Source organism: Fusarium redolens (assembly GCF_020744475.1).
Source record: "Fusarium redolens strain MPI-CAGE-AT-0023 chromosome Unknown BKA55scaffold_4, whole genome shotgun sequence".
Taxonomy (NCBI): domain Eukaryota; kingdom Fungi; phylum Ascomycota; class Sordariomycetes; order Hypocreales; family Nectriaceae; genus Fusarium; species Fusarium redolens.
The window spans coordinates 1,539,616-1,560,666 of NW_025763667.1; the positions used below are offsets into that span (position 1 = coordinate 1,539,616).

General features: G+C 49.4%; 5 protein-coding genes across 5 annotated transcripts; 2 read left to right on the top strand and 3 right to left on the bottom strand.

Moving 5' to 3' along the window:
• Positions 1-2,530: 2,530 nt before the first annotated feature.
• On the top strand, positions 2,531-3,070 carry BKA55DRAFT_686763 (uncharacterized protein; the record flags this gene model as incomplete). Its single annotated transcript, XM_046198970.1, has 1 exon — positions 2,531-3,070. One exon carries the CDS (start codon positions 2,531-2,533, stop codon positions 3,068-3,070), a length of 540 nt encoding a protein of 179 aa, XP_046053062.1.
• A 1,717-nt stretch (positions 3,071-4,787) lies between these two features.
• BKA55DRAFT_536195 (kinase-like domain-containing protein) lies at positions 4,788-7,084 on the bottom strand (the record flags this gene model as incomplete). Its single annotated transcript, XM_046189793.1, has 3 exons — positions 4,788-6,439; positions 6,498-6,965; positions 7,045-7,084. The coding sequence occupies 3 exons, from the start codon at positions 7,082-7,084 to the stop codon at positions 4,788-4,790; spliced, it is 2,160 nt and encodes a 719-aa protein (XP_046053063.1).
• Positions 7,085-8,009: 925 nt separating this feature from the next.
• On the top strand, positions 8,010-10,309 carry BKA55DRAFT_536196 (TRF2-interacting telomeric protein/Rap1 C terminal domain-containing protein; the record flags this gene model as incomplete). The annotated part of the gene is made up of 3 exons (XM_046189794.1): positions 8,010-8,132; positions 8,184-8,501; positions 8,549-10,309. 3 exons carry the CDS (start codon positions 8,010-8,012, stop codon positions 10,307-10,309), a joined length of 2,202 nt encoding a protein of 733 aa, XP_046053064.1.
• A 744-nt stretch (positions 10,310-11,053) lies between these two features.
• BKA55DRAFT_503574 (uncharacterized protein) lies at positions 11,054-15,614 on the bottom strand (the record flags this gene model as incomplete). Its single annotated transcript, XM_046187018.1, has 2 exons — positions 11,054-11,923; positions 11,976-15,614. The coding sequence occupies 2 exons, from the start codon at positions 15,612-15,614 to the stop codon at positions 11,054-11,056; spliced, it is 4,509 nt and encodes a 1,502-aa protein (XP_046053065.1).
• A 990-nt stretch (positions 15,615-16,604) lies between these two features.
• BKA55DRAFT_591377 (something about silencing, SAS, complex subunit 4-domain-containing protein) lies at positions 16,605-18,227 on the bottom strand (the record flags this gene model as incomplete). Its single annotated transcript, XM_046195234.1, has 2 exons — positions 16,605-17,575; positions 17,666-18,227. 2 exons carry the CDS (start codon positions 18,225-18,227, stop codon positions 16,605-16,607), a joined length of 1,533 nt encoding a protein of 510 aa, XP_046053066.1.
• Between the last annotated feature and the right edge of the window lie 2,824 nt (positions 18,228-21,051).

A 21,051-nucleotide genomic window follows, 5' to 3' on the forward strand; every position in this document is an offset into this window, starting at 1 on the left:
CGTCGGCTGATATAGCGGTTGATACGCTTCTTGGTTTGGTGTTGTAGAAGGAATCTGCGTGCAAAGAGAGGTACCTGTATTGTAAGTGCAACTAACAGGGAGTGCATTGACGGACGGGAGATACACGTGCGCATGGCATTAACACCTACCAATTTGGGCAGTACCTGGGGATATCTAGACTAGTGGAAGTAGTTTGGTATGTGTGCTGATAGGGTCATCAGCGGAGGATCGTCACGATAATTCATGTACGCACTTTATCTCTGACCTGCCATTACAAGAAGTGTCTTGTACATGTTACAGACAATGGAATACAATGGAGTACATGTCGTGCTCGGGGCTCCTCAGCCTTGATCCCCGCGGTGGCTGCCGCCGCCAAATGTGGCTCGTGGTGGTGATGGTGAACATGGATTAGAGACTGGGATAGACCCTACTTTGTAGGTCATGGTCAGCAGAGGCACGGAAAACTTAACATGGGAATCATCAAATATTTGTGTCTTGGTCTAGTATCGACATGGAAGCCGAACCGAGGTGAGTTAAAGCACCTAGGTAGTATAGAGAGTCTCACCAAGTGAGAAATATACGGCTCATGATCCGGGTTCCCGGGCACGGTCATTCATCTCCGTCTCATGGAATAGGCAATTAGTATCAAGGTGTGTCGTATGTTTACTTTTGCCCGTGGACATGTATTGTAGAATGATCTGTCTCCTGATGTGAGTGAGGTTGTCGTCTTTCATGTTTAGACTCGACCTCAATAAAAGAAGCCACTTTTTTTCTTTTGTCTCTAACTCTTGTTTCCTCTTTTTCTCTCTTTTCTTTTTTCTCCTTCTCCCCCCCTTTGATTCATATTCTTCTTCTCTAGTACGACGCCATCAATAATCATCGAGATCTCTCACCGTGGGTTCTCAGTTTCTTTCTCACCGACCTTTATGCCCCCAGCATCATCACCACCGAGTTGGTCCTGGTTCACGCCTAAATGATACCCTGTCAGGCCTGAATACAGCAAACGCCAGTGGCCCAATAGTTAACTCACTTCACTGTCAATACCAGGAATTAATTTGCTTTTTGGCCTTGTGTCTTTCTCATCTGTCGTTCCCCGGTTGATTAGAAAGACAAGGCAGAAGAAGCAAAAAAAAGCCGACTCTTGGACCTCTTGAGATCGTCATTTAATGACAGGGAGCTCCAATTAGCGTGCGCTACCTCTGGCTGGCTGTAAGAGCTCCCAGCTCCATCAGTGACCGCTCTGTCGGTACCTACCTTACCTACTTATCTATCAGCGCAATCAATTAATCAATCAATCAATCAATCGGGCATCAACTTTAATATTTCTATATAAAGTGATAAAGTATTACTTTGTCCGTCCTTCCCTTGACCGCGGCTGAATCAATTGATTGCTATTACAATTGCACGTGCAATTGTAACCAAATTGTGCAACCGCAACCATCTCTCAATTATCCTCCTTCCCCATCTTATCTCATCCATCCATATCACGCTACAACTTTGGTAGTGGAGGTTAGTTCTTCTCTTATTCAACACCATCACCTAATTACCTTACATACAGCCGAGGATAGAGGCTAATGATCATCTTTGATTCAGTCACTCAACCATATCAAAGTTTGTCACCATTAGGCTCTGCCGCATCTGAACTCACCACACCGCAACCGCACCGCATCACATCCTAACACCAAAGAAAATATCATCCTTTTGGGTCGCAATCATCAAGCAAACCCCCTCGTCAAATCATCCCTGCCTCTTTCACCGAAACGGGCCTTCCATCCTCCATACTCGACCGACCGACCTTACGAAACGATACGTACCGGTACTTTGTTGCTTCGAGTCCAACTCCCCCCACCCTCCACCTCAAGCCCAATTCCGTCTTCTTGGGTTCCTCCCCCGATTCTCCAATCACACTTCTTCCGTCTATTCCCCAAAAGAGACCCGACTCCCTCGACTGCTCTCTTACTTCTCCTCGTTTCTCTCTGGGCGCTCTGAGGTCTGGGAGCCTCCAGACGAACCACCTGATACCCCGAAACCACTAAGAGTCAACTCAACACCACCGATGATGCTCATGATCGTATTGGCCGCGATATCATGATGCTTTGCGCAGCACACCCCACGCCCATTCTAGCATCGTCGCATCCGCTATCATCCTCGCCCTTGCCGTCGCTGCAATCCTCTTCGCATATCTCTCTATCATTGTCGTTTCTGTGCGCCGTGGTATCTTGCCCATTGATATCACTACCAACGCTGTGTTCTTCACTCAATCGTGTCAACAAGCCCTCGGCCCGTCGGTCTCGTCTCATCCAACATAGCCCATGTCACGAGTTGCCGCAGCTGTTTTATACACAAACCGGATTTCTCCTCGCCCACCTGCTCGACTCATACCGTATCCTCAACCCACTTGCTATTCTGCGACGATCCCAAAAGCCAAAAACTTTACTTGACCCCCCAAATCTCAATCGCAGCCGCCTACTTTGCGACTCGCCTGGTCTCCCCACGCCATAGCTAGCAGCCCTTCCAGCTGCTGCCCGTCATGTCCTCACAGGCTGTTCCGGACACCCAGCTAGGGCTCACCAACGAGGAGATCCAGCTGCTTCGCCAAGGGCAGGCGGCACTGGGAGGGGGGTCCAGCAGCTCGCGCGCCGCTAGTCGCGCCAGTAGCCAAGGCCTTCTACTACTCGACAGCTCCTCACTTTCTGCTTTAGGCCGTTACTTTGATCATCTTATGGCTAGTATCGAACAACGGATTAATTACCTGAGTCATGAAGCGCAGCGATTTACCCAACTGCAATATGATGAAGCTGATGGAATCATCGGCGGCGCCGACGCAGAAATTGCTCGATATACCGAGATTCTTCAGCAACTGGATGAGCTCGAGGTAGATTTCGATCGCATCGCTCACATCAAGGAGATTGTTAAGGGCTATCGGTCGAGAGTTGAAAGTTTGGAGCGAGACCTTGAGAGTAGCGGTAGCTCAAGCCGACACCGACACTCTTCGTCGCACCATTCTTCCTCTCATCGCAGCCATGGCCACTCTCATCGTCACAGCAGTTCTCACCGTTCACGACACTAAACAAGCCATCTACGTGGTCGGAGATCACTCACTTACAAATCTTGTTACAGTAAAACAAAAGTCTAAAAAGAAGAAAAGATTCGAAAAAGAAAACAGGGGAGGGTTCGAAAAAGAGACAAAGTCCTGCGCGGGTTACACAGGACCGCCGTGCTCGTTGCATCGCGAAATGCATTCTGCTCTCAGGCTCGGTCTAATCAAAGGTCAGGAAGGGAACCTGGGAGGTGGGAATTTTGGAAGATTGATGGGCCTCACGGCTACAATACGCTACGCTACGTCTACGCAAGATGGAATTGGCCTCGCGGCCTGGCCTATTTTTAATGTTTTTGTTGCTATTATTATCTATCTGCTTCACTTGGGTTCAGTTTTGGTGCTATCTGGCGTTGAATAGCGCCTGTTGTTGGATATATGTTCGTGTCTGGGCATTTGGCTTCTTTTTGTGTTGAATGCTTGGGCTCCTTACCTTACTCAGACAAATTTGGTGTTGAAGCTTGTGCTTGGAGAAAAATACCCCTTGTTGATTATTGTATTGTCATAACAAATCTTTACTACGACATGTACCTTTGTTTCTTGGAATCTTTGGCAGATTGTTTTCTCATGATGTGATGCTAACGTCGAAAGGCATGGATGTCCCTGCCAATGACGGTACTCATCACGAGAGCTCTCACCGCATACTGCTTTTTAATGGACCACTTCGAGTCGTGCTTTTACATCGTCGAACGCCTCACCTGCACGACTGGCTCTGGGGTGCAGCTCTGGGGATGCATATGCAAGGCGAGTTGAAGCATCGTTTATGGGGGAGACGCAGTGATGCCCAACACTAAAGGGTTGTAGTATAGTTGCTGACGTGTGTGAAGATTAAGGCTGGACTAAAAAAATGATTTATGACCTGGATTGAAAGCATATATCAACAGTTTGATTCATTGGCTTTGGAAATTGAGGCGAGAAGTTGGGTTCATGAAGGAGAAGAGTTGGTGTAAGTTGGGTACACATCCATTCTCATGATGATATGGATTGCCCAATGACGTTGTATGTCTTGAATAGACAAGGGCTATCTGCAAAATGCTGCACTTTAACGGCTCCTCATTTTATTGGATGCTCACCGAGTTCTAAAGTGCAGATGCGTTCCTATGAGAAGCCCTTAGACATTTGGGGGCCGAACAATGCTATTCACCCGATTGAGAGAGAGGCTAGGAGAGGTCGAGTATGTAGATGAGTGTGTCATTATCTTTTTACAACGTCTAAGAATAAACTTACGCAAGAACAGCCCGATCCAATCCCACCATTCCTCGCAGGTAGTTTAGACGTTCAACGCCCCCTTTCATCAATCAACTCATTATAACAAATGCTAAAATCCTTGTCCATTAAGTAACAAGCACACCAACAGAGCATCTAAAATGTAATAACCCATTCCATTCCATGCATGCCATGATCCTTGTGCTCGCGCCAAAAACGCCCATAAGTGTTTCCATGTATCATTTCCAAACCCTCACGTGTGAGGGGGGATTATCCATCGGGAAAGCCTCTCGTTTCCCTCTCAGCTTGCGGTAAGACAAATGAAAGGGGGAATCAAAACGAGAGACAAAGAGGTATGTGAGGGTAACGTAGACCCTCGAAAGCAATATCATGATGCTCGCCTCTAATGCATAAAAAAACAAACCACAACCACACCAACTTTCTTCATCTTTACTTCTTTTCATGCGACTAGCACGGAGGCGGCCTACACCCGGGCGATCCGTCGCTGTCGGACCAGGAAAGGACTAGGCATCTCGTCTCGTTCCGGGTCCCAGACAGCGACGGGCTCGTCACCACTTGACTTGCGCTCAATACCGATGCGGTCCCGGAATGCCCTCTTGGGGCTGACATTCTCCCCTGTGCTGGGCATCACAATGGCGCTCATGGGACGACCGCCTGCGCGAGCCTGCTGAAGCTCGACGAGGGTTCGGCCTCGAATGTTATTCTTAGCTGCAACCTTGCCCAGGACGTCATCGGTGCTGCTGCTGTTTTTCTTGTTGTTGAGTGATGAGGCGCGCGTCAAGCCCTGGCTGTTGGCTTCGGACTGGAGGTTTGCCGCTGAGGGAATCTTGCTCAGACGGCGAGTGGGCGACCTCGGAGCCTCAGGTGGAGGCATCTGCTTAGACACAAAGCCCGATGTTGATGGCTGCGTCTTAAGGCGGTTCATGGGGCACGACTTCTGAGAAGTGAGGACAGGTCGTGTCTTGGAGGTGAAGGGATTCTTCGAAGACTTGATGTTTCGTGTTGGCGATGGGACAACGTCTTCATCTTCAGAATCGGACAAGGTATCACGAGGATGATCCCATCGAGAATCGGCGGAGTTTCGATTGGCGTTAGCGGTGAAGATATTTGCATTAGCAGTGGTAGGAGCCTTGGTGTTGCCATTACGACGAGGTGAAAGAGATAGCGACGCAATAGCGATAGGGCTTGGTGAGTTCATCTCGACATCCATTGGTGTACCTGCGGGATTACCGACAAACATGGTCTGCGCACGGCTGAAAGGCGTGCGAGCTGTCTTCTTAGTCTCTCGAGGCGCCTCGGGGCTATCGATGGAGTACTCAGTGAGATCTGTTGTGGAGGGGAACTCGACCTCGCTACCACCAATGGAAGAGTGAGGGTAGTCGGACTTATAATCCGACTTGCCCATTGATGAGGCATACTCATCCTCCCGACTCTCAGGTCTCGAGCCGGAAAATGGCACTGTTTTCTTTTGTAGCTCAGCCTCGACACGTGCCTGAACCTCGGCTTCGAAGCGGTTTTGGAGCTGCTCAATCTCTGCGTTGGCAAGACGGTCAATCTCGAGACGTGCTTTAACCTCCCACTCTCTCCGTAACGATGAGTCCAGCTCCTCTCGGATAACATCCTTTTCTCTCTCCATGTTGGCAAGTCTCTCATTGAGATCCCTTTCCTTCTTACGGAGAGTATCCTCTCTGAGGCGGAGAGATTTGTTGAGGTCGACAACCTCCTTCTCCTTTCTCATAAGCTTGACCACTGGCAAGTTCAGGAGTTCCGAAGTATCGGGTCTTCGATCAGGGTTCACACGGAGGCAGTCCTTGATAACCTGGTAAAGCTCGGGAGAGTAAACGTCGGGCAAGGCAGGGAACTTGCCCTCTTTGATCTTCTGCACAAGTTGGAAGTGAGTCTTTGCGTTGAACGGTGGCTCGCGTGCGCAGAGCTCGTAGATGATGCAACCCAACGACCAGATATCGGACTTTAATGTGTACTTCTCCGCGGCACAGATCTCGGGAGACATGTAGAAGGGAGTGCCCACATAGGTAGAAGCGAAGTCGTGGGACTTGATCATCTTGGAGAGACCAAAGTCTCCAAGCTTGACAGAGTTGTCCTCGCCAAGGAAGACTAAAACATTGTTAGTATCGAATATCGTAAACAAGGGGATCCACTATCGAGGTCTCACCATTCTCAGGTTTCAAATCCCGGTGTAGAATAGTCATTGTTCCAGCGGGAACCTTGGGTCCGCCAGCAGCGTTCCCCTGTGCTAGCCCAAGCACGTTGGAGCCAACCTCTGGAGGGTCAACACCATAGTGACATCGGTAAAGCGCCATGACGAGCTGACTGAAGATGCTCCAGACGAAGCTTTCCTGAGCTCGCTGGCCCTTTAGTGCGAGGTCCTTGATAACGCGGCCGAGATCGCCATTTCCGCAGTATTCCATGTAAAGATGCAAGTCCTGGCTAACTTTGAGGTGTTCACGGTGATAATAGGCGACAATGTTTGGGTGGCGCAGATGCGATAGAATCTGGAATTCGGCGTGAAGTTGTTCGCGCTCCTTCTGGGACATGCGTAGATATGAGATTTCTTTGCGGCACATGATGAAGCCGTCTGTCCTGCGACGGACCTTGCGGATAATGCCAAAGGAGCCATGGCCTAGAAGAAGACGGTGAGTTAGAGTTGTCGCTCAATTGATAGTGTGGCGCATCGAGCACTGTTAACTCGATAGACTCACCAATCTTCTCCAGCGTTTCGTACTTGTCCTCGGAAGACATGATGAAGTTATTCACGGTCAACAAGCAAACTCAACCCATGCAAACAAGTAAATTCTCGCTAGGCCGTGAAAGTGCGATGAAGGACGTAGAAACAAAGACACGAACAAGAACGAACAAACACAACCTGCTTTGGTTAGTAGTAGTAAGCTTGATGTTAAGAGATGGATGAGGAGGAGAGAGAGGAAGAGGAGGAAGAAGGAAGAAAGCAAGGTCCAGCTTGAAGTAGCTAAGTGAATGGATCTATTTTGCGTTGTTCGTGCAACTTGTAGCTTAGACCCAAATAACCCCGGCCACTCGTCCCACGGCCTCGGTTCTGATTGGAAGTAAACACTCCATCGTTGCTACCATGGCAACCAAGGTCAAAGCTACCGATAACCGGGGATAACCCGGGAAGCTTTTATCGATAAGAGGTGACGTCGTTCTCTTTCTGGTTTAGGTAGGATGAAATGATCACTACTGATAGAAGTCTGTCGAACAAACCAGCCAAGAATAGATCAGATCAATTATATGCAAGATAAGGTAATTGTAATGCAGGAGCTGCATTGCTATTTCAACAACTCTACATAGTTTAACAGCAAATCTAACCACATTACAGTGGCTTCAACGTTATGCACTTAGGCAAACCTTAAACGCGCTTAATTGAATACATCTACTAGCACGTGAACGCGCGATGCCCTTCAACGCGTGGCTTTCATCAGGGCGACTCACACTGAGAGAACACCAAAACCGCGGGCGGTAACAAAAGTCTGACTGAGTTCAGGGCGCGTCTAATTATGCGATGAAATTATCGGCTTTTTCAGAAACCTGAGCTGATTCACTCTGCCAATCTTGATATCGTTGGCACACCTCTAGCCCAGCCTCTGACGCGATTTTCAGTGACCAGCGCCTCATCCCTTCATAGCCCGGAAAAAGCCTGCTCATCACAATGCCGCCGACAGTCACATACGATGGAGTCGGAGGTGCGGAGGGTGGTACCATATTCAAGGATTGGAAGTTTTGGCTGGCACGACGAATACCGATGAGAGACCGATGGATAGACCTTATCAAGGTATGTCGATCCTGCAATCCCCTTCACACTCTGTCGCTGATTTTGAGATAGCAAAATAGTGGCAAGATCGTTCCGCTGGAAAAACAAGCTGATATGCTCATTGCGGACCATATCAGAAAAGATTGCCCCGCTGGATCCTATTCCTGGAAGTTCATTGAGGACTCGGTTAAGAATGGGTATATCCAAATAAAGGACAAGTACCTCATAGGACGCCATCCAGACGAGCCAAGACCGGTGGGCAGCCATCAACCCTCGAAATCAACACGGACCAAGTTTACTGCTGAGGACGATGCGAAACTTGCTAGGTGGGCACTAAAACACCCAAACGAACAGAAAGGAAACCAGATATGGTATGAGTACGAAAAAATTGTAAGTTTTAGCAAATCAGGCGATGAAAATTCAGCTTACATGCGTAGAATCCCCGGCATACTGCACAGTCTTGGCGAGATCACTGGATCAAAAAGCTGCAGTTACTGGATAGGAAAAAATTGGAGAAGATGGCAGCCTCTGCACCTGCAGAAGCCGCCCCGGTTAAGAGCATCTCAGAAGAGACTGTGGTAGACCACAACACGGTTGTCAAGGTTCCACAGAAGGCTGCTGTTCAAAGGGCCCCTGAACGACGAGCGAACAACCCAAGAGACCCCGGCCCCATCCGCACAGCACCGCGACCTCAACCTACGACAGTGCCATCACAAAGCCCGAGAGAAGCTAACCAACCTCGACCATCAATAGAAAATGACCAAGAAGAAGAAGAAGAAGAAGAAGAAGAAGAAGAAGCTCTTACTCTTCTGAGAAACAACTGGTATCAAGATCTTGATGAGTATATCAAAGCCACGGAGAGAGACATTAAGAGAAGTCTCAACATCAACGGGAAGAAGATCGAGTTGTTCGATCTTATGCTAGCTGCCCGGGATGCGCCAGCATCACAAGACAGTCAATTGACCGACTGGTACAGGGTCGCAGAAAACCTGGGCTTTGTCGAACCAGATCAGCATACGGTCAATGAGTTGCATCTCTGCTATGAAGAGAACCTCATGGACTTCCTCGATACAATGGAGAGCTTCGAAGTAAACAGCGAGGGAGCAGACCCTGAGTCACAAGGTGCAGCTCCTGATATGGACCCCAATCAAGACATTGACTTCGAGGACGGTCAAGACAGCGGTTTACTGCAAAGCCATGTACCATCCTCGCCCCCAGTCGCCGCGTCAAGTTTGAAACGAACCGCTGGTCAGCCTCCCTTCGCCTCACCGGAGCGCTTTAAGAAAAGACGCTACAGAAAGGGCATGGAAATACCATCTACACCCGAAGCCGAAGAAACCTCCAAGCTACAGCGTGCCCAAGAAACATCTCCTGGTGCGCAAAGAACCTCTCAGTGGCTAGGCTATATTGGTGAAAGCGATGCTTCGCAGCACCTTCCACCCCTTCCCCCAATGCAAGAAGAATCACAAGACCTTGGCACACGGCCAGCATTAAGGCAGGATACTCGACACCAATCTGTGGATGCTCCACTGCCAGACCATCTGGGCTTGGATACTACACCAATACCATTGCATCTAAGTAACCGTCGCCAGCAAATACCTTCTCATGAGAGACAGCGAGAATCACATGCCGAGCCGACAAGACGACGTCATGACAGCAGCTTTACAGAACAAAGTGCTCCCAGACGAGCTGTTTCTTCTGCGAAACCGAACCCAAAACCAAGCACCCGAACAGTTCGACGGTCTCTTCCGGCCTCCTTCAACTCTTCCCGAGCGGTTACTCCCAGAACCAACCAGCCTCGGAGTTCAGAGAAGTCTAATTCTCGAGAGATCCAGAAATGGATCACACACTATGAATCAATGGGTTACCCTCGCCAATTTGTCGTGGAGGCCCTGAAACGCACAACCCTTACACCTGGAAATACGGCCCTTCTAGTCATGAAGCATCTTAGTGAAGGGCGCGATGTGCCTTCCCACCACGAGGGTATCTGGACAGACCGTGACGATGCGGACTTGGACTTTGCTTCGAGCGTGGACTTTCATCGTTCTCCAGCTGACGACAGCGAAGAACTCCAACAGGAGCGCGCTCAGAGAGCTCACAACCGGCTTGTCAATAAACACGGCTTTCAGAGGTTTAACTTGAGAAAGGCTTTTCTCAAGGCCCAATCAAAAGAAGGTGGCAACCACCTGGAGGGTTAGGATCTCTTCCATTGGTTTAACTGACTTGATTTGGGTGAATAAGACGAGAGTTAGGCAGGTTTGTACTTTCAGTGGGAGGGGCGCGGCATGCTTCTTGGCTAAGACGAAACGAACATATTCCATTACACAATACCCTATTTGAATTTGAAACCAGGAAAGCTTCATTAAGCTCTCTTCGCCTACAGGTGATCTTCGTCATGCATGAAGTAATCAGAACATCACGGGGGTGACTAGTGTTGACGGGATATCTTGATGAATGGTCCCCAAAACTGCCTATATACTCATTACGTCTCATTGCATCCTTCTCTCACTCATCAGCGCTTTTGCACACTATGTTGCGCTCCCAACGCCAGAAAATGCAGTTTTTCAGTAACCTCTGCCCCTATACCAAACGCGTGAAACACCACAAACCAGCTTCCATAAATTCCTGCCACTTCCTGTTCGAACGTAATGGTAAAAAGTCTTTTCCTCGTTCCCCGCATGTTGCATCCCGCGTTCAATCCACATCACATTTTTATGCTCCTATTGACAATTGACGTTGTTTAATGGTTATTCGTCACCAGTCACACTCACTTGCCTCCCAGATCAACGAGTAAGAGGCTAGAATGGTAGCAAGTTTGGTGGCAACTTATTATTAGCCAGTAGGCTCACTGCCAACTGTTCTATGACTGAGTCGAACTTTTTGCAATCGGTGTGCTGCTTTAGCATCAGCCAGCGAGGCGATGTCCCCTTCGGCTTCAATTATTAGGGGGCTGGTGGTGGTTGTGGCTTTCGAATAATCTTGATCTTGGGTCGCTGAGTAGGCGCTGCTGCGGGAGGGGGTGTGTTCGTGGCAGGACTTGCAGACTTAGGCTTTGGTGTAGAGTTAGAGTTCGAATGACTATTTAGCGAAATCTTCCTCTCTGGTGCAGGATGCGGCGATGACGCCGGGCCTCCAGGCAAAGGCCTTCGCGCCGCGTCTCCGGGAAGAGGTTTTCTGGCGGGCTTGGCCGTGATTGAATCTGACCTTGAGTTCAGAGAAGGGGCAGGGCCGTCTCTTGGCGCCCCTAAAGGGAGAGATACTCGGCCGTTACCGTTTGGTTTCTTTTCCTTCTTCAACAAAGGAGCGAGGCGGTTCGGAGCAACCCTGAAGGTGACAATTCTGCTCTTCTTCTTCTTGGGGATACCCGAATCAAATGGCTTATCGACCTTTGCGCGTTTTGGTGCCGGGGTGTGCTGTTCATCCTTCTCCGGTCGAGGGCGCTTGATACTAGAAGCAGAGGAGGGTTCTGGGGGCCAAGATGGTTTGGATCCCGATGAAGACGTGGCACTTGCTTGTCGAGACAGACCCGGTGATGCAACAATGGTATCTCTTTCTTGCTTTGGTTGAGTGGGCTTTGGACTTTGAACAACTGGAGAGGCACTGGCACTGGGTCGCTGAGGTGGAGGGACGCTAGGGCGTTGGGCGGATGCCGTCTTGTGGGTGTTAATTTTGATAGAAGATGGTTTCTGCAAAGGCGTAGGTCGTTTCTGCTCAATGATAGGCGCAGCCGGAGCGGGAGGTGGAAGAGGTGGTGCTTGTACGATTGGCTCCCGGGGTGTCGTCCTGTAATGAGCTTTGAATTTCATGATCAACTGTTCAAGTTAGCATCAGACCAGACTTGTTTGTAAACAATGTAGCACTTACGCGGTTAGAGAGCTGCTGCACAGGCCTCTCGACCTTCCAAGCCTTTGGCAAGGGGAGCGTAATAACCCAATCGCCAGCCTCCTCAAACATCATTGCCGCCAAATCCAGCATGCTTTCCATCTCGCCACGACCGAGACTCGGGTGATCCAACGCCTTGCGCATCGCGATGCTGTAGTGCCGTTCGTCTCCTCCGTAGGTTTCGTCCATCTCTCTTCGTAAAGCCTTGAGTGCTGCATCCAGGTTCTCTTTTCTCGCAAACATCTCTTTTCTTGCCTCTATCTCCTGAGCACTATCTTGCACAAGCAGAAGATCTCCTTCTTCATCTTCTGGCGGAGGGTCGTTCTTAACAACCTTAGCATGCTCTCCGAAAGCAATGGCTGCGAGCCCAGAAGCAGCGGCCTCGATGAGTTTGTTCCGCACGTACGGTGACCGGTCGGTGATAAGCGAGTATGTTAAGAATGAGAACACTGTCGGATCCAACATAGCCCCTAGGTCAATCAGAGCCTCGAAGGCCTTGATTCGAATAAGGTCTCTCGTTCCGTCCAGCAGATATTGCCCGAAATCACTGTACTTCTTCGGGATCACTTCCGCCTTCATCAATCGTTGTTTGGCACTTAGACCAGCAATAGTCCAAACATTCTGGTATGAATGGGTCCATTCATCTCGCCGTAAAACTCTCTCGATCTGCTCTATGGCCCTTTCGAGGAACTGCTTCTCATCCTCATTAGGAATCTTGTTCTGCATCGCAAACCAATCGTCTTGCTTGGAAGGGATGAGAGATGTAGCAAGAGCTTCCACGAGAGTAGCGATGTAAAAGTGGTCAGAATATGGGTTATCTTCATTGTTGTTGAAAAGAAGTTGGTCCAGAATAAATTGGCGAGCGTCAAGCGGACATTTGTAGGTGTGAGCATCTCTCACCTGAGCGATGGCTTTGATAATAGCGCACTGAACGTTGTATTGCTTCTTGTCGGAAAAGTCATTCGGCTTTGGCTGGTTCGTGCCTTTGTGGCAGAACATTTCGCTGAAAGCCTTCATCAGTTGCCGAAGGCCAAGCATTGATAGGTCCTTGATGTTAGCCTGCCGTGGCAGAGCTTCAGCAGCCATGGTTCGGATACCATGAAAGTAGCGGCGGTCCACAAGCGTCCTGGTAAGAAAACCTGACGCGATGGGGTGCAAAGGGCCATGGGTCAGGTAAAGCATAGCATCCTGCTGAGCAACGACATCTCTATCTTGTTGCAATTGTGACACGTACATGTACGGCTCAAGGGTCCTCTTCATATCGCAAGACCATTCGAAGTCGGCATCTACACGTATCCATTCGTACGACTCTTGGTCCATCTTTCGTTCAGTTTCGGGGTCCCAATCAATCAACTCCCATTGCGCCTGTTCTTCTGGGGTCTGCAGAACGTCGCCTAAGCAGTAGAGGAGCGCATCATCCATGTTCTCTGCATCCATACTGGCACCAACATTTTGCTTTTCCTTCATGCGACGCGTGCGCTTAAGCCGCTTATACTTCGTATTGTATGGAATCTCGAACTTGGTGGATCTTGTGGCATCTTCGCGGATTTCCAGAATATGCTCGTAGGGCGTTCCATCCGCTTCATGGATTCGTACGGTCATCGGTCCTGTAAACAGAGGCTGTACTTCGCCTGGCTTGACACCGGAGCGACGCTCCTTGACAACGCGTAGGAAATCATTCTTGTCTAGAGGCGGTTTCTTGACTGTCTGGAATTGAATCTGGTTCAGCGTAAGCTCAACACAGAGCCTCTTCTTGTTGAATTTCGCCTTGACATCGAATCGCGGGCATCCTGAACCATAGACCCACTGGCTCCAGAAGCTCTCAAGCCGATACTTGGCCCCCTTCTCACAAGTTGTTCGGAATTTCTCTGTTTCAAGGATAGTAGCCCTGTCCGAAGATTCAATCTGAACCTTTGTTAACATTTTAGAGAGAATGCGTGTCAATCCGTGTCCTCCTGAAGCCTTAATGAGTCGCTTGTCCAGGATGAAGAAAACCACGGGAGCTTTCAGAGTCATAAAGTCCACCTCGAACTCTCCCAAATGCAGGTAAGGGCCGAGATCGTAAAGAGAAGGCCGTTCGACGTCCATCTGAACAAGCTTGTCGGATAGTGTCTTCATCCGGAATCTGTACTCGTTGTTGCCGCAAATTTTCTTCATGAAAAGATCCGTCATGAAATGCGCGATGCCAACGATAAGCCACAAGTCATTTCTTGTGTTGGGTATCATGTTGATCCCTATCCACTGGTACGCCAATGTTTGAACGATCTTTCTTGTGACATCGATCTCGGTGTCGATAATGTCATCTGGGAAAAGCAATCGGTTGCTGATGAAAGCCATGGAATAGAGAGACACAGTGTCCTGAATCATATCATCAAGGAAGCAGAGCTTGAAATTGCCGAACGGATATCGAGCAAACGTGAACGTGAAGAAATCAGCTGCCATAGTGATTGCTGCTGCTGTATTCCTTACCCAGTCGGCACGATGTGGTAGGCAGTATGCGTGAACCTTGAGCGCATTCATACCCAGTTTGACCTCGTCTTCTTCTGTTCGGAACTCAGATGAAAGATCAATATGCTCAAATGGGCCCACTGCAAAACCAAGCTTCTGTACAGACACCTTCTTTTCAGGCTCGAAGGTCATTATCTTTTTGTGATCATCGTCGGGATCTACGGTCTCTTCCATAAGGAAACCTGAGCAGACAACCGACATCTCGCGGAGTTTATCTTCTTCGGCAAGGTTGTGAATTCGCTCCTGGCCATCAATCTGCATCTTGTCGGGGTTACTACCGTTCTGTTGTGTAGCGAGCGCTTGTTGCAAAGCATCGCCCAATGTACGGGGGTACTTGATTGATATCCTCCAGTCGCAACGTGATCCGTGGTCATCTATACAAGGAAATATGCACGAAGCAGTTCCAGGATGTATCGAGCTTCGTGTGTACATGTGTGTAAACCGATTGTCCAGGGGGTCAACGCCGACAAACTGTATCCCATCCCTGGGATTCGTGTGGGTAAATGGTATGGTAATTCTGTACTGCTTGTTGGATCTCTCGTTCGCATCAAGACCTATCATAGACTTCCTGATTATGAGCCTTGGGCGATCCGGCTCGGCCTTACCGCGCAGGTTCACCTTCAGCGATCGATAGACCGGTGTGCACCCCTCGAACTCTCTATTCTCGGCGGGGACATCGTTCTTGCGGGTGCGGAATATCGACTGGGCACGCTTACGGCGAATATCGTGGTGGTCGGCTCTCAAACTCCAACTCTTTGGGTGAGTGAGCTTGGCGTACGGATCATTATAGGTCGCTGTAGTTCTCCGTCTATGACTCTCGACGAGATCACCATTTGACTCCTTAACATCAGCGATGAAAACGTTTTCGGTATCGATGTCGCAATCTGCAGCGTCCAAGACTATATCCTCGATCTTATCGCTGAATACGACAAGAAAAATATCGGTCGTTCCGTCAATGCGCTTATCGCGAAAGTTGACCTCGAGGTTGACCTCTTGCTTGAGAATGAAGAACTCGAGCACTGATCCATCTTCTGTAGAGGATGATTCGTCGTCTATATCGAGGAGAGAGTGGTTCACAGGCGCAGGCTCCTGCGGCATGGCGAGTGAAGTCATATTGGCTGGTGGTAGGCAGGGTAAAGGAAACGAAGGCCTGAGGGCCCCTGCGAGCTGGTGTTCACAGACTCTGCATCGATAGAAGTTCCAACCAGATGCACGGCGCAAAGAAGCCTTCGGGGCCGCTAGGTGTATTTGTAGTTCCTATTATTCTCGTCGCGCAGTCATGTGCTTCTTTCGAGGTGTCGGCGCAATTCGAACGGGGTTTGCGGAGATGGTTCACCGTGAGGTGCTCGGCGAAAAGGGTAACGTGGCTATTAGAAGAATTTGGCCAATTAATTAGTAAGGAAAGGGCCTTGTTGTGAAATACAAATGCTGCAAAAGCGCAATTCGCGCAAACCTAGAAAAATGACCGTATATTAACTTCTCGTCGTGAACTTTGCAAAAGAAGGAAGACAGCTCGCGGCGCGTCAGGAAGCTGGCGTGCACGGACCGCCTCACTCATCCTTTGAGGCTCACGGCGCGGTACGTACCTGCCTGCCTTGAAAGAATGGATGGATTGGGTGGCAGCAAACTTGCGTCTGTTCCTGTCATTCTATTAGCAAAGCACAAACAGAAGAAGGAAGATGATAGATCTCGAGCGCTCCACTACCAAGAAACCCCGAGAAGCGAAACTCAGCTCATCCGTTGCGCTACCTCGCTGGAAACAAGATATGTTGGCATTGGATATTTCTCTATCATTTACCAGGTACTGAACGGCTGTTCATAACCTCTCATCCTTAACAGCTAAGTTAGAACTTGTTGAGCAACGAACAGGCGTCACATGTCATTGGCTTTGCAGCCCATCTTGATTTACAACAGGACACAATTCTAATACAGCATCTCATGATGATTCTCGAGTTATACGCACAATCCCAATCAGACAACTGTGGTACGATTGCCCTTACCAGGGCGTCTCAGATCCTTCCCGAACGCCAACCCATTTAATACAACCGGCCTTGAAATCCTCTTCGCCTGTAGTGATATTACAAACAGCCAAGCAAGTACCACTCACTGCTTGCTGCGTCTTCGGTCACGGCGCTTCTTCCTCGCGCGGACCTTGAGGGTATCTTCATCACGGTATTCCTCCGGCAAATCAAAATCAACTTGGGGTATCTCAGGGATGGGTAGACCCCATGCCATAATCTTTCTCCCTGTGCGCCTATGTCGATGCAGAGCGCTCTCACGCTCATATCGCTTGCTGAAGAACGACTTGAACTCCTTAGGTGGTTCTGGTGGCTTCGGAGCTGGTGGTGCTTTTGCAGGACGCGGAATTTTGGCTGCAGCTGGTTGAGGAGTTGATTTCCGGTTCTTTGAACCTTTGGAATTCTTGGATCTTGCCATGGCTTCCTCCTGCAGTTGCTTTGCCGGCGATTCTGAGTCACTTGCATCACCATTTTCGCCATCATCGCCAGCTTCGTCTTCTTCAACACTTGATGAGTTTTCTTCTTCCTCCTTCTCAGCCCGGGCCTTATCTTTCTCCATCTTCCGCCTCTTCTCTTCCAACACCCAATTTCGAAACTTATCAAGGATAGCCTGGCACCCTTTGATGAAATGGTTACGAGCAGGTTCAAATGTCTTCTTCTTCGTCTCTGTCACACCACTCACGCCCATGACTCTCAACCAGTCATGGCCTTGGAGCCCTTCGAGAAGCCGAATAATTTGGTCCCTTTCATGCTGGGCTCGGCCTTTCTCAGTATTACGTATTGATCTCTCCAGCCGCTCAGCTCGACGATGTATTGGCTGGAACAGTTTATCTGGTAAAGGATCTTCGATAGTCTTGTTCTTCGACTGCGATTCTAGGAACCCGAGATCGACTTGCTGACAATCGAATACATTGTAGAAGAGGGCATCGCCGTACCCGCGTACGGGATATTCAATTGCGGGGTGGTGAGTCTGTGGGATCGCGCGTTGATTTTCTGAAACAGCGCGTCGTGGATCGGAATCAACAATTAGGATCGGCGTGTCAACATTGAATAATTCTATTAAGAGTCAGAAAATGTTGTATTTTACAGGCAACATTCAGTTGAACGATGGGAGTTTTTTTTTTGGATTTTTTTTTTTGGACGTACGCTGCTCCTTGGGCTCGTTCCCAATCACCTCATCGTATTCAGGAAAATAGGCAGAAAGTTCGCTTTTGAACCTTGTAGCTTCCTGAGAGCGCAGCTTGCGGCCTTGCTCCTGGGTATTAGTATCGCTCGGCTGAGGCTGCAACCGATCGAGTTCATGTTTGATTCCATTGATAACTTTGCTCTGGTGTTTTGTAAGAGTCTGCTCCTGCTTCGGCTTCGATGTCGCGTTGTCGGTCGTAGGAGGAGGGGGGATTGGTGTCGCACTCGCCACTGTAGGCGTCGCAGCAGGTTTGCGCGTGGGTGGTGGCGCTTTGTTGTTGTCGATATCGGCATCACGGAGTCCGTGGGAGCCCTTTGCGAGAATCTCGACTGTTAATCGCGTTCTTTTCGGTTTGATCGCATCAAAATCGCGATCGTGGGTGTCGAGTGCCCTCTTGTTGCGCCCTCCACCTCCTCCGCCCTGGGCATGTGCGAATACTCCTGCTGGGGGCGTCAGGTGGTGATGCGGGTGATGCTGGTGCGGAGCTTCAGCGCGCCGCGAGGAACGGGTGACGGAAGCCATTGGGAGACGACAAAATGCCTGGCATGGTTTCAAGGATGTATTTCTCTCAACCCGCCAGCTCAGTTTGAAGATGGCGTCGTCGATGTTGATGGGTTTTTTCGAACGCGGCTTCGGTGCGAGTGCGACCGATCAGTACTGCACGTTTGCGGTCAGTGGAAGCTTGGCTCCGTCTCGCACCAATCCAAGATTTTGAACGCCAGTGTTCTTGGAGTTTCAGCGGAGTGGCGCCACTGAACCCCCTATATCGTACTGACAAATGCAGAGCTACAGGGCGTTGACGCACTGGAGCCACCTGGGGCAAATGAGTTGGTCATTCGCACCTCGAAAAAACGTCTCTCTGACTTCAATGGTTCATTAATTATCAATCAACAGGCCATCATCAAGCTCCTGCTTTAATGCGACAGATATCAATAGCTTCCTATAAGAAGTTTCCTAGCTAATATGATAGAAATATGGACTTAGCAAGGTTAAAGGAGCCTGCTTCACCATATCCTCTGGAATGATATCATTGTGTCTCGACCATAGACATAAGATAACGGAAGAGCTTGAGTCTGTAAAGAAAAGTTTCTACAACTTAAATTATTTAACCAAAATGCTTGTGTTTCCCTTGAAAGCCTTATGTGTTCGCTTGAGTTATGACTGAATTAGGTTCTGCTTTCGTATAATGAGATCCCATGAACACACCCATGGCTTTAGGGTATGGTAGATGGCAAGGCCATGCTTCCGCCATAATACAAACAATAAGATAAATATATGTTGTAAATAGTATGTACGGCCAGCCTTTTTGTGCTTATTTATGCTCCGATACCTTCGCTTAATGGGTATTGTAAGTTAGTCTCTCGAAGCTCTATTCGAGCCAATAGGTAGGCTAGGATTTATACAAAGCTTAGATGAGCTTCACTAGTAACATGATTTGATACCCAGAAACTGCCAGATACACAAAGAAAATACTCATGATATTGGGTATTCGTACTTTACGTCGTGAACCATAATCCGAGAACCGCTCTATACATAAGGGGTATAATATCATAAAACCAAAAAACCTCGCCAAAAACCAAGTGCCTCGCTATACCTGCATCTTTTCGACATCCTCCTTCTTCTCCCTCTTGGCCGCCTGTTTCTCCTCCTTTGTCGGTTTAATGCCCAGCTTCTTCAAGACCTTCTTTACTGGCCTGCCCTCTTGCTTCTCTGCCTCTTCTCGTTGTAGCACCTCCCTCTCTTTCGCAGCACTCTCACTCTTATCCTTAGCTTCCTCTTCTCTGCGCGCTGCCTCCTCTGGGGCTATTATCTTGTCTTTCCTGTGCCCCACACGCTGAGCAAAGTCCTTGCCCTTGCGCTTTGTCTTGATATATGTCTCCAGTCCTATCAACACCACATAGGACTTCGAGATGGAGACGTGGCTCATGTCGACCTCCGACTGCCGCAAGCTTGCAACGAAAGCACGGAAATTCACGGCAGGTGGGCGATAGTGTCCGCTCAGTGGTGAGAGGGACGATAGTCGACCATTCTTGATCTTGATGAGACCAGCTGCTGATATCCGGCTACCCTGGAGGAATGACGAGTGCTGAAATGCCCCTGAATCCTTGATGCCTACGTACATGCGAAAGCTTGTGTCTGCAACAAAGATCCATGTGTTCTTCCGGACAGATTTGCGCATCAACTTGTTGAAGATAGTGGACGCTGAAATCTGGGACACTTTATTCATACCTTGACTATTGTCAAAGCCAGGTGTTGCATACTTGGCTGCCAGGTCTGCCTCTCGTCGTGACTCCAGAGAAGAATCAGAGCTGGAACTGCTGACAGATTCGAGGGATCGTGCATCCTCAGGCTGGGCTGCGGCATTGAAGGCTGGCGTGGAATCGTCCACAGGCACGACACCATGTATGCTGTCCCTGAACTCTTCTGTGGTGTCAATGCGCTGACCATTCTTCGCCCAGCAGAGTCTGCCTTCACTATCGACTTCAACGAGATAGTACTGGCGCTCTTCGCGAGACAGATATCGAACCTGCTCTCGCTCAAGCCGATCGCGTGGGCAGCCATCAACCTCAACGTTGCGGCCTTCACCATAGTCGAGCCAGTAGAAGAAGTTCTCATTTGTATCTGTTCGCTTCCAAACTTCGTGGTAGCGGCAGAGATTGCTTCCGTAACGATGTTTCTGGTCGACCATCTCGAGGAAGTATCGAATTCCCATCATGCGCGCCTCGTGTTTCCGCGCAGCAGTAGCTTTCTCACGTCGTGCTCGTGCAGCAGCTCGTTCTTCGGGGGACGCATCTTCGTCAGATGAGGATTCTGAGGATTCAGAATCTGACAAAAGATCATCATGACCTGCTCGTCGTGCAACGGCGCTCGCCTTCTTCCATTTCTCTCGTGCACTCGCCGACTTGAGTTTCGCAAAACCGTCCGCTTTGGACTTATCGAAAGCTTCGTTATCAGCTTCTGTTTTCGGTCGTGGCATTGTCGCATGTCGAAATTGCGCTTCCCGAATTGCAGTGACCCATCGTGTACTTGCATCCAATCCAAATCCTTGCATCTCTCTTCTTGCGCGATACCCTCTAAAGGTTTTCTGTATAGTGCGCGCAGCTTGCGCTTGCTCCTGCGCTTGCTCCTGCGCTTGCTCCTGCGCCTGCGCCTGGTCGTCCTGACTGTCTCGCGACATGCTGGCAGCTCTATTCCGCTGACGCTGGACTTCGCGCGACCAGCGCCTGCGCTCGCGATCTCTGCGCTTTGTTTCTTGTTCGCGCTGCTGTTGAACAATTGCAATTCGTTCGAATTGCTTTGGTGAAGGTGGTCGCAGAGAGTCCATGTATTCTTTTGTCTTAGTGGT